Genomic DNA, 12943 nt, shown 5'->3' with positions numbered 1-12943 from the left:
TGATCATATATGGAACATCTGTACTAAGTTTCAAGTTGATTGGACTTCAACTTCATCAAAAACTACCTTGATCAAAAACGTTAACCTGAAGCGAGACAGACTGACACACGAACAAACGGACGAACGAACGCACAGACCAGAAATCATAATGCCCCTCTACTATCATAGGTTGGGCATAAAAACATGCCACATAAACAGTTTATACAGGTCTTTCGCTCAACATATAAAGTAGAAAGGAAAAATCATGGAAACCCCTTTAAGTAGTATATTTTTAGATGAACATAAACAGTTTATTACGACTTCAACTGCAAGTTCAGTGCAGATAGTACAATTACTTGTATAATAACATTAATTATGATATAGAAATACATACATGACTAAACATTGTTTAAATGCATGTCGTCAATATCCGGATGCATTATCCGGTTCTTTACATGTTTAGGCTTACTTATCATCTTATGACATATTTTATTGCATACAATCATCAATTAATTATAATGTGACCAATTTTTAGAATATAAAGACAACCGAATGTGCAAATTGAGTAGACTTATCTTTTCGTTTAGTTTTAGACTTTAATTTGTGCAACACTGGAGATATAGCTTGTGATCGACGTAAGTAAATGTTTTTATGCCCCATTTATGGGCATTATGTTTTCTAGTCTGTGCGTCCATACGTTTATCCGTCTGTCCTACTTCAGGTTAAAGTTCAATGTAGTTTTTGAGGAAGTTTAAGTCCAACACATGTTTCTTATGATATGATCTTTCTCATTTAATGCCAAATTTACAGTTTTGACCCCAATGTTATGGTCCACTGAAAATAGAAAATGACAGTGCGAGTGGGGCATTCGTGTACTAGCAAACATAGCTTTTAAAAATACCTTTTAAAAGGAAAATATGAAAAGAAAACTTAGTGCTTAGCGAACATTTTTTTTATGGCCATACATGGGTAAAATAAGAGGACACCGAATATCTGGCAAAACGTTAATAATGATATCAACGAATTTATTGGTGCATGATCACTTGCAGATTAATTCATATATTGGGTTTTAAAAGCTTCTTCACGCATAGAAAGTTTTGTTTATTTTTCTCATTCGTTAGATTGTTTACTTGTATACTGAAATAAAATTGAGAATGGAAATGGGGAATGTGTCAAAAAGACAACAACCCAATACCATACAAGTTTGTATTGAAATACAAAATGTACTGTTTGCGTCTTCGATTAAATTGTACTAGAACACACCCGCGAAATTGCGGGCAATCAGAGCAAGGTTGAAAGTAGTATGTAAAGTGTTGTAGGAAGAATTTTGCAAAAGATGTAATAACTGGAGAATTTCAGGCAAAGTATCAAAAGGCATAGGTACTTGGGGACAGGAAAATGTGTGTGTTTTTTTTATCCCTCCTTTATTTGCCAAATTCCCATTTTTTTTTGTTTTCTATTAATTTCAATATGAACATACATTTAGTATATTAAGAACATTCAAGTCAGGAGCCTGTGATTCAGTGGTTGTCGTTTGTTTATGTCTAAGCCTTACATATTTTTATTTCGTTCATTTTTTTGTACATAAATAAGGCCGTTAGTTTTTTCAATTGAATTGTTTTACATTGCATTTCGGGGCCTTTTATAGCGGTATGGGCTTTGCTCATTGTTGAAAGCCGTACGGTGACCTATAGTTGTTGATTTCTGTGTCATTTTGGTCTCTTGTGGAGAGTTGTCTCATTGGCAATCATACCACACCTTCTTTTTACTTTCAATTCACAGGTTACTAATCGATCCACGGCGGTCTTTTCTATATTATACAGATTCTCTCTCTTTTAAGTTTACTCTGTGACCGCCGTGGATAGTAAACTTGAAAAAGATAGCAGATAGAAAATACACTTTAGTAGTATATGTATGTTCAAAGAATCAGAAAAACGCAAACCGGAAGTCTAATATAACTTAAAATTTCGCCTAATGACGGACTCAATATCCGGATGCGTTTTTTCTTGTTTTTCTCCCAAAATAACTCAATCTGAATATTCATAAAAATGGATGACAAATACTACTATGCACTGTACCTAAAGGACACATAGGCATGATGATTACTTTATTGTGGAAAGAAGAGAAGCGACACCCAAAATGAGGTCTTCTCGTTTAATAGTATAGATGAGTTTTCCTTATGATATGATCTTTCTTATTTAATGCCAAATTTAAAGTTTTGACCCCAATGTCATGGTCCACTAAACATAGAAAATAAAATTGCGAGTGGGGAATCCGTGTACTAGGGACACATTCTTGTTAACTTTTAATTTGAATAATGTGAAACATTATATTATAAACAATGAATAAGACCGATGACCTCTACTACAATTTTTGGCCTACACGACAGATATGAAAAGTCCTAACATAGTCTTATCATAAATGTATGTCTTTAAGTTCACGAATCGTTCTAGAAGATATGAACGAGACCCTTAGTTTAAGACCTTTATGTCTTATCTAAAGTCTTCTTATACACCTTGCAGAGGAATAAAATCTCAAATTGATAGTAGCTACAACTAAGTGAAGGTAAGATTTAAAATTTATATAACCATAATTTTCATTTCTTTATAATCTTTATTCTAATGGTATTGCTAATACAACCACGTTTTCTTTCAATACTTTTACCTGAAATTAAAATTTGGAAAACAACGTAGCATCAATTTTCCCTCCCATTTTGAAACAATTTTTGCTAGATTTATTTTATGTCAAAAAATGAATTAAACCGATGTAAGGCAGTAAAATTACCCAATGTCAACGAACCAAAGTAATGACTTGAAGTTCGGAGTGTGAATAAGACATACAACATTTGTCAAACAGTGTCATGTTAAATAGCTACAATGACAAAATGGAAATTAAACAAGAAAATCTTATGTCACACCATGATTGAATTTTGTCCGAAAGCATAAGAGATTAAAGAGTTGTATATCTGACCTGATTTTAAACATAACGTTTTCTACAATATTAAAGATAAGCTCCGTTAATCATCCCATTTGTATTCACAAGTCTTTACACCTTTCAAAACGTTTTTACGGTTGTTTGAAATAGCTACACACAAAAGTAATTTTTCGGAGATTGCAGTCTAAAAAACACTATGGAAAATAATTGATTTAAATTTGTGAACGTTTCCTGTCAAATTTCAAAGATATATACTTGCTCGATGGTACTCTACTGGAAACTTTGACCTAAACTCGGTGTTGTGTAAGTGTAACTCACACGTAAACTACCCATTGATAAAATTCAATGTTTACATGATGTAGTGTAATACATGTTTTGTCTACATGCAGTCGATACTCGACGAGGGCCTTGCGTAGATTTAGTGTACACAACACAAGGCATTTAAAACATTAGTTTCACTGTGTATATTTAAGGAAAAACAATTTTTGAATAAAATTGATATTTATAACAATTATTATTAAAGTTCTTTACAGAAATATTTGTCTAAACTTGATATATTTATTTGCTTTTTTTTAAAACTTAACGTAGCTTTATTAAGCCCTTATCAAGACTCAAAGCAGCAGCATTGCCGAACACATAATTCATTTGAAAGTTAAGGTCTTTCCGAATCGACTTGACTTGCACAGAAATGTTTGCCACTGGTCTTTACTCAAACAACGATTTACTCATAAATGCATTACTTAAACAGTGTGAGGTAAATGTATTGTTTGTCTAGTACATTTATTTCGGATCCGTTAAATTACCCTTAAAACCAAAAAAAAACATTACCCCCTCCCTTTGCCAAATACTCCTTGGAGAAGAAATACCATTTGACAAGATAGGAATATAGTGATCCCTAATATATCATTCCTTCTTCTCCTTCAATCTCTGTACCGATGTAATGCATTGGCTTAATGAGAATAAAAATATATATTCTTCGCCTGTAAGCACGCTGCTGCAGCCTACGTTTTCTAATGCTTAATCGAGACATCTTTATTATTTTTAAACTACTGCAAATCATCAAAATGGCTTTCATAAGGAAGCAACTACTGAACTTAAAAAAAAAGGGGGGGGGGGTGTATTTTGTTAATTTATCTGAGCCAGAAATTTTTCAGCGCAAACGTTTTATTCCGGTTTTTTATTCGATGCTGGTAATCAATTTTTTTTCAACATTTAACACTACAATGTATGGGGAAACTTGATTTAGAATATTTTTGTATCATCTGTTGGACCTTTTTTTTTATTATCCAATTGAGGTTCGGAATATTTCCATCGATTACCCCCCGCCCCCCCCCCCCCCCCCCCCCCCCCCGAATTTGAAGTCAAGTGGGCGTTCCCTTACTGCTAGAAACGTTGTCCGAAAACTTTACATTCGGTTCTACGTAATGAACATTTAAACAACATGGAGTTTACAAGTGTGAACAAATCTTATGTACTTCAACTTTGTATTATTTGGCTTTATAACTATTTTGATATGAACATCACTGATGAGTCTTGTGTAGACGAAACGCGCGTCTGGCGTACTAAATTATAATCCTGGTACTTTTGCTAACTATTTACACCACTGGATCGATGCCACTGCTGGTGAACGTTTCGTCCCCGAGGGTATCACCAGCCCAGTAGTCAGCACTTCGGTGTTGACATGAATATCAATTATGTGATCATTTTTATACATTTCCTGATACAAAACTTTGAATTGTTCGAAAAACTAAGGATTTTCTTGTCCCAGGAATAGATTACCTTAGCCGTATTTGGCACAACTTTTTGGAATTTTGGATCCTTTATGCTCTTCAACTTTGTATTGTTTGGCTTTATAACTATTTTGATATGAGCGTCACTGATGAGTCTTGTGTAGACGAAACGCGCGTCTGGCGTACTAAATTATAATCCTGGTACTTTTGATAACTATTAGAGCTTTCTTACAAATTGACGAAAGGTACGTATGCTTGACGAATCATACGTAAGACTCGTTTCAGGGATCCTTTATTTTGACATATTTAGATAATAGTCGTGGAACTTCGGACAATTATCCTACATGCAACGACACTTATTAAATTGGATTATTCTTGAGATATATTTAGGATTTCGGGACGTACAATAGGTTAAAATTTGATAACACCTACAAAATATCCTAAATATAGGGTAGTCAGACGAAAAAAAATGCATCTAAAGGCTAAAAACCAGCCCCCCCCCCCCCAACCCACTCTTCAATATTACAATGTTGCACTGTTTAACCTTAGAAAATGTCAAAGCAAATACATTGTCTTCTTCCCTTACATAAAAATCAAAACACAAATACTTCCTTGATTCAAAATTTGCAACTCTTAAAATGATAAAATGAAAATGAGGAAAAAAAGATAACCTTCATACTTTGCTGTACTCGTTTAATAACTTTTTAATCATCGCCTCTCCCCTGGTAATATTCATTGCCCCCTCTCTTAATGTGTATATATGATACACCGGAGCAATGGAACGGTTATTTTAGCGTATAATTGCGTTTTGCCTATAGTCCTGAAGATTATTGAAATATTTATAAGCCACTGGACGATAAGTGACAACTTCGCGTCTATCTCTAAAACATGTGAACTGTTAAATGTTCATTATAAAAATCCACAAAATATATGGTGCAAAATTGTAGATTAATTTTCCTTATCTACAAAATCTGTTTTTTCTAGATTTATTCAACATTACTTTTTAAAAAACATTGTAGCATCATTTTTTAGCAAATCTCGATATTCCACTTTGACTATTGGATGTAAGTGTACTGTAAAAGATGAAAATAAATGTGAATCTTGTCATTAAATTTAGACTAACGTACTTCAATAATGCCATTAAAATTTTAATCGTGAAACTCGTGCTTAAAAAATTCCCGCGGAAATGTGTGTACTCTGGGTTTACGTAAGTAACGTATCGGACGTAAGTGTATTTGACACTATTTTTCTCTGTTTAATTATATTAAAATCGTGTATTATTTGCGATATTATCATTTTTGAAAAATAAACTTGATTTAGAAAAAAATGCTGTTTTACTGGATAAAACAAAAACTCCTTTAACTGTTATTATGGAAATGTAATACGTGCTCCCTTTACGTTCGTTCGTACTTTTCGTCAATTTGCAAGAAAGCTCTATTATGTACAGGTAATTAACAAATTTAATGTGAAACCAATGTCCAGTACATTAAACTTATTGTAAACAAGTTTACTGTACATGGCGTTTGGTGTGAACACGGCCTTACTATGCCGTAAAGCTAATGTCCAATATTCAAGTGCTAGACTTATATATGCTTATAAATTTGTAAAAAAATATGGCGTTTGGTGTAAACACGGCCTTACTATGCCGTAAAGCTAATGTCCAATATTCAAGTGCTAGACTTATAAATTTGTAAAAATATGGCGCTAGGTGTGAACACGGCCTTACTATGCCGTAAAGCTAATGTCCAATATTCAATTGCTAGACTTATAAATTTGTCAAAAATAACATATATGTTTTTTCACTTATTTTAGAGATTGAGTCATCATGTGGTATTTCTTAGCTCTTGGGTTGCTGCATTTATGTACGTATACTATGATTGAAAAACCTCGTGATATTACTGAAAAATGTTCCAAGGTCTCGTATAATTTGCTAGTTATCAGCGGTATACGTTCACAAAGAACATGAAAGAATGGAAGGATTTTTTTCTCTCAAATAATTAAGTATGAAGTGTATCGGATTTAAACAATATAAAAAATAAGCTTACGAGTATTTACTCAAATTAGTTTGGTTTGCCAGATCATCGGGCCCACTCCTTGTCACTCTTAGAATAAAGTTCCGTTTGGGGTATAGATCCGTAATGCTCAATCAACCATCACAGACAACAAATTCAAAAGGCGTCTTACAGTAAACGAAAACCTAAGCCAACAATTATTAACTAAATCATGCATGTCTTTAAATAATTGACAGCGTCTTATATAGTGCCTAATTCAACCGTTTTATTTATTGGCATTCAAAAACTCAAAACGATGTATAGTTATCGTGAATTTTAGATTGTTTGCCAAACAGCAATAAAACAAAAGAAAAAAGTGAACAAAACAGAAAAAAACCCACATTTTTATTTAAGAATTGAATACTTATTTTTGTAACTACATCTGGGTGTAAAAGCGTTGACCGATGTACATTTTGTATGAAAAAAGTGCGCACGGTCAACACTTTTACAATCCAATGAAGTTACAAAAAGAAGCATTCAATACTTATAATTACATTTTTAAGCTAGGATCATGAAAACACGATTTTTTATCAATTTTTTGTTTAATGTACCTTTATTGTCGGACCTCGTGTTATCATGAATGATAAGTTTTATTGGGTTATTTAATGCTACGTACACAACATACATAAAGAACAATGACAGAAGATAAACATGAAAAGGAATGATGTATGTATTACAGGTTCAGGGACAACTGTTACGCTGCGAAATAACTGTGGATATACAGTATGGGCTGGTATGTACGCCAGAACTAAATCAAATCCAAGGTACGTACCTCCCAGCGGTGGTGGATGGCATATGAGTCCTGGTCAGGTTGTTAATATACCTGTTCCGAATGATCTTATTGCTGGACGTTGGTGGGGACGAACTGGCTGCAGAACAACTAATGGGCATTTTCACTGTGATACAGGGGACTGTGGGCCTTGGTTAGATTGTGGAAATCATCACTCAACAGGTAATTTTAGAACTCTTATCCTGACCTGATTTGAATAGATTTATGAATTATTATCCACGAACAAAGAACATATACTTTCCGCATCTAAATGAACTTTCGATTGTGAAGTAATGTGGTAGATAAGAAATTGGCATAGTACAATATCACAAGATTTGCATATTAAAATGTAAAATCACAAAAATACTGAACTCAGAGGAAAATCTAATCGGAATGTCCATAATCACATGGCAAAATCAAATGGCAAAACACGTCAAAAACGAATGGACAAGAACTGTCATATTCCGGAATCGGTACAGGCATTTTAAAATGTAGAAAATGGTGGATTAAACCTGGTTTAGTGACTAATGACACCATGAACTGGTCTAGCTGCGTTTAATATTTGTGCATTATAATTGTTCTTGTAAATATTTTTTATTACAAAGTCTTATTAATGCAAACGAAACAAAAGCATAGTTATATCTATAATATAAGCAAATTGTACTTTGTTTAAAAAAAAAATCATAAACGTTATTTCTCTGATCACCGTGCTTGTAGAATATTTTTTAAATCTATCTTAGTAATCGAATGTATTCAACCAATATTCCTTTAAATTCTGCATGTTATCCATTCCTTATAGGTGAACCGCCAGCATCCCTTGCAGAGATAACCTTAAACTCCCCACAGGATTTCTACGATCTAAGTTTGGTGGATGGATTCAACATTCCATTGACCCTTAAACCCACGAGTCGATATGGTGGAGGTAATGCTTACTGGTGCAAGGAAGCCTACTGTAGAACAGACATGAATGCCATATGTCCTTCAGAATTACAAAAAGTAGTTAACGGCCGTGTAGTGGGTTGTAAATCTGCTTGTGTTGCCTTCCATAGGGATGAATACTGTTGTGCCGGAGCACATAACCGACCGCAAACGTGCAACCCTGCCACGTGGCCGAAGGATTATCATGCAGTTTTTAAGAATCCTTGCCCAACAGCTTACAGCTATGCATACGATGACCATACTAGTACATTCACATGCCAAAATACAAATTACGATGTTATTTTCTGTTAATAAAATATTCCAGACTAATATCAATTTAGTTGGGTTTTAAAAAAGACTCATGGCAACAATAGTCCTTCATAACCTGGTGGTTTGTCATTGACACTGTTTAAAAAGACATCAAAGGTAACAGACTAACTTACCAAGCTAGACGCATATTTCGTCATGCTCTGCAATCAACTCATTGATTACATTTGTTTATAACGATTTTTTCAACTGTTTAGAGAGAGGTTTAATTATCTATCAAACAAGGCTTAATCCCCCATTTTCTACGAAAGGAAATACATGTAATTAAGTTAGGAATATGACATCTGTTTTATATTCGTTTGATGTGTTTTAGCTATTGAGTTTGCTATTTGATAAGATACTTTCCATTATATAATGATCTTGCTTGAAGTTCGGTATTTTTGTTGCTTTCATTTTTTTTTTTTTTGGTACACTATTTTATGGGAATAATTCCCCTTAATTGGTAGTAAGTTAACTATATTTTGTGTTTTGGTCAAAAACTTAAGAAAACAAAAGAAACATGTAAGAGGTAAAAAATATATATACATTTGTTCAGTACTGTTTTTTTTTCAGTACTAATTTTTGCAGTACTTCAACTCTACGGATTTTGTCAGTACTGATATTTATAGTACTGTAACGCTACTGTTTTTTTTTCAGAAGATTTTTTGCAGTACGTCAACTCTACGGATTTTTTCAGTACTGATATTTATAGTACTGTAACACTACTGATTTTAGAAGTACGGTAAAAAGGAAAATCACAAAAATACTGAAGTCAGAGGAAAATTTTTAAACGAAAATTCCCTAATCAAATTGCAAATTAAAAGGTCACACACATCAAACGAATGCATAGCAACTGGCATACACTCCTGACTTGGAACAGGCATTTTCTTATGTAGAAAATGGATGATTAAAACTGGTTTTATAGGTAGCTTAACCTATCACTTGTATGACGGTTACAACTGACAAAAACGTAAAAATGTCAAAAATAGGGGTACAGCAGACAACATTGTATTAGTATCGTAATCACTTATATGTAATAAATATGTAAAAAAGCACAAAAAAGGCAAACGGACAGATCAAAAATGAAAGACAATAATGCAAAAGTCTACAATAGTTCATTAACACAAAGGCGAGATAAGTCCAGTGCCACGTCATACGTATCAAAAAAATACAAAAAGGCACACCAGAAATAAACGAGACAAGAATACAAAATTATCATAGAGAAATAATACAAAGATGTGATGTGCACGCATAGAGCCACGTCATATGTATCAAAGCAACACAAAATGGCATAAAATCAAAGCATACCAGCAAATATGAAGGACAAGAATACACAAATTATCTTGATAATAACACAATGACGGGATGTATAAGTACACAGTCACGTCAAATGGATATCGCCAGAAACAGTATATTGTACTACTTTTAGGTAGTGTGTTTCGATGATTGATTTAATTCCCTACCGAATCATCAACTTACCATTCAGTGCTCAAAATGTCACTTCTATTTCAGTAAATGTTGCAGTCTTTTCAACGTGTTTTATTCTCTCGCTACCTCTTTCCACTTGTTTATTATTTAATGTGACATAATAAAATAAAATGTTTGTACAACTCAAACAAGAAAACTTCTCGCTAATATTATAACCACATGTTCATAACATATAGGATGTTATTTTACTAGGAGTTCTTATTGTCAAATTTGAAGCATGAAAACAGGCTAAGCCTTGTGATAAAATCACGAAACTTAGATTTCCTGACAGGTTTTTCTCCGTTTTTTTAATTTTCCTATTTTTGTCGATTCTTGTGGCATCAAAATCCCTTCTTTTAACTGCTTCTCGCTACTTTGATGAAGTAGGGGGTTTGCATTTTCATTTGAATGCATTAAATACATTTTTTTTAATTATCAAATAAAAAACTGAAACCAGTAACAGACCTGTCCACAATTTGATAATAATAAAAGAATTACTTCAAATTGATGACTATTTTCATTTGGCGTTTAAAAAGAGACAACAACACCTCAAAAAGAGTAGTACACACCTCAAGGCCACCATCTGGACTTCAACGTATTGAAAAATTCCTCAACTTGATGCAGGTTTTAGTTGGCCCCTTAACAGTAATGTATACTTCTGTAGCTGAATGGACACCACACTTAACTCAGAAACATACTAATGCACATCTATACGACATTTTAGTTATCTTTAATCGAATATATTTGACAGGTCAGTTTACATGAAACCCGTTCCCTTTTTACGAATGTGACCTACCGAATTAGACTATTTACCGGGTTTGTAATGACATGAGCAACAAGACGGGTACCCCATGTTGAGCAGGATCTGCTTACCCTTCCGGAGCACCTGAGATCACCCCCAGTTTTTGGCGGGATTCGTGTTGCTTAGTGTTTATTTTTCTATAACGTGTTTTATGTTTTGTTGTTTGTTATTCTTTTTAAGCCATAGCGTCAGTTTATTTTCGATTCATTAGTTTGAATGTACCTCTGCTAACTTGTTGCCCCTCTTTGAAAACCGCAGTGACATCTGGTGAAAGAGCTTTTTATTCAGGCCATGTTTTCGGTAGTTTACGGCGTTTTCTACTTTTTTCCATGTGTCTTTCTTTTCTGGTCAAATTCCTGGTAAAAATTTCTTTAAATCGAAATATTTAATGATTTAACTTGAACATATTGAATAGAACAAATACCGACTTGTTTCCATGTGTGGTCGTCATTTCTGGACTGTCTCTTTCTTGGTTATCAAATAAACTCATTATATATACCAGGATCAAAAAGGTATACATACATAGTTATCAAAGGTACCAGGATTATAATTTAGTACGCCAGACGCGCGTTTCGTCTACATAAGACTCATCAGTGAAGCTCATATCAAAATATTTATATATAGCCGAACTAGTACAAAGTTGAAGAGCATTTAGGATCCAAAATTCCAAAAAGTTGTGCCAAATAAATACGCCAGACGCGCTTTTCGTCTAAAAAAGACTCATCAATGACGCTCGAATAAGAAAAAGTTAAAAAGGCAAAATAAAGTACGAAGTTGTAGAGCATTGAGGACCAAAATTCCTAAAAGTTTTGCCAAATAAAAGCAAATAAATATTTCCACTGGAATCATCAATGACACTCGAATCAGAAAATGTTTAAAAGGTCAAATAGAGTACAAAGTTAAAGAGGATTGAGGACCAAAAATTTCTTAAAGTTTTGCGAAATACAGCTAAGGTAATCAAAACACATCGGTATTACACGACATATAAGTTTTAATCTGTACAATATATTTTTATTAGTCATTTAAATTTGTTTGTCTTTCTTAAAATATTGGCGTTCTTCAGTATCATTTGCAGTGAATTTTATTGTTCCAGTCGGTGCACCATATTTCTGTTTGTTGGGCATTGAGTATTTGATGAGTTATGTAGTTGCATTAAAGATGTTCGCTGGTCATGTTTTTGGCAAAGTTGGCGCACCGTAAATGGGGTGAAGTCGTAATATAAATAAACTCATCATAGATACCAGGACTAAAATTTGTATATACGTCAGACGCGCGTTTCGTCTACAAAAGACTCATCAGTGACGCTCGAATCCAAAAAAGTTAAAAAGGCCAAATAAAGTACGAAGTTGTAGAGCATTGAGGACCAAAATTCCTAATAGTTTTGCCAAATACAGCTAAGGTAATCTATGCCTGAGGTAGAAAAGCCTTAGTATTTCAAAAATTAAAAATTTTGTGAACAGTAAATTTATAAATATAACCATATCAATGATAATTCATGTCAGCACAAAAGTTCTGACTACTTGGCTGGTGATACCCTCCGGGAAATAAATCTCCACCAGCAGTGGCATCGACCAAGTGGTAGTAAATAAACTCACCATAGATACCAGGACTAAAATTTGTATATACGCCAGACGCGCGTTTCGTCTAAAAAAAGACTCAATGACACTCGAATCAGAAAAAGTTAAAAAGGCCAAATAAAGTACGAAGTTGAAGAGCATTGAGGACCAAAATTCCTCAAGTTTTGCCAAAAAAAGCAAATATATATCTAACTAAAAATACACGTTTTCCGTTTCCGGTTGATTGTAAATAAAAGTGTCGGCTGCAGATGTTTGGAGATGTTTACAGTGAAAAATCTGTTTATACACATTTTTAACGTTTTAGATCGCTTTTATACATCTTCATACGTTTTACGTTTTATATATATTTATAATCAGTAATGGCTAAGCGTACGCCGGGTTTTAAATCTGTAAAACAGAAGCGAAAATCA

At 33.6% G+C, this 12943-nt stretch overlaps 1 protein-coding gene across 2 annotated transcripts; it reads left to right on the top strand.

The window, feature by feature from the left end:
• The first annotated feature begins 383 nt into the window (after positions 1 to 383).
• Positions 384 to 8711, top strand: LOC139497298 (uncharacterized). 2 transcript variants are annotated; one of them, XM_071285487.1, is made up of 4 exons: positions 384 to 614; positions 6456 to 6505; positions 7374 to 7646; positions 8263 to 8711. In XM_071285487.1, the coding sequence occupies exons 2-4, from the start codon at positions 6469 to 6471 to the stop codon at positions 8691 to 8693; spliced, it is 741 nt and encodes a 246-aa protein (XP_071141588.1). In that variant the 5' UTR covers positions 384 to 614; positions 6456 to 6468; the 3' UTR covers positions 8694 to 8711. The 2 variants fall into 2 exon arrangements, with proteins under 2 accessions (XP_071141588.1, XP_071141589.1); XM_071285488.1 differs by lacking the exon at positions 384 to 614 and adding an exon at positions 2521 to 2544.
• Positions 8712 to 12943: the final 4232 nt, after the last annotated feature.

The sequence above is a fragment of the Mytilus edulis genome, chromosome 12, assembly GCF_963676685.1.
Source record: "Mytilus edulis chromosome 12, xbMytEdul2.2, whole genome shotgun sequence".
In the NCBI taxonomy this organism is placed as follows: domain Eukaryota; kingdom Metazoa; phylum Mollusca; class Bivalvia; order Mytilida; family Mytilidae; genus Mytilus; species Mytilus edulis.
Note: the sequence above shows the minus strand (reverse complement) of the source record. Positions and strands in the feature narration are given on the sequence as shown.

Coding starts and splice junctions, on each gene's coding strand:
- LOC139497298 (XM_071285487.1), top strand. CDS start 6,469: ATGTGGTATTTCTTAGCTCTTGGGTTGCTGCATTTAT. Junction 6,506..7,373: donor TCTTGGGTTGCTGCATTTAT/GTACGTATACTA, acceptor TATGTATTACAG/GTTCAGGGACAACTGTTACG. Junction 7,647..8,262: donor TGGAAATCATCACTCAACAG/GTAATTTTAGAA, acceptor CATTCCTTATAG/GTGAACCGCCAGCATCCCTT.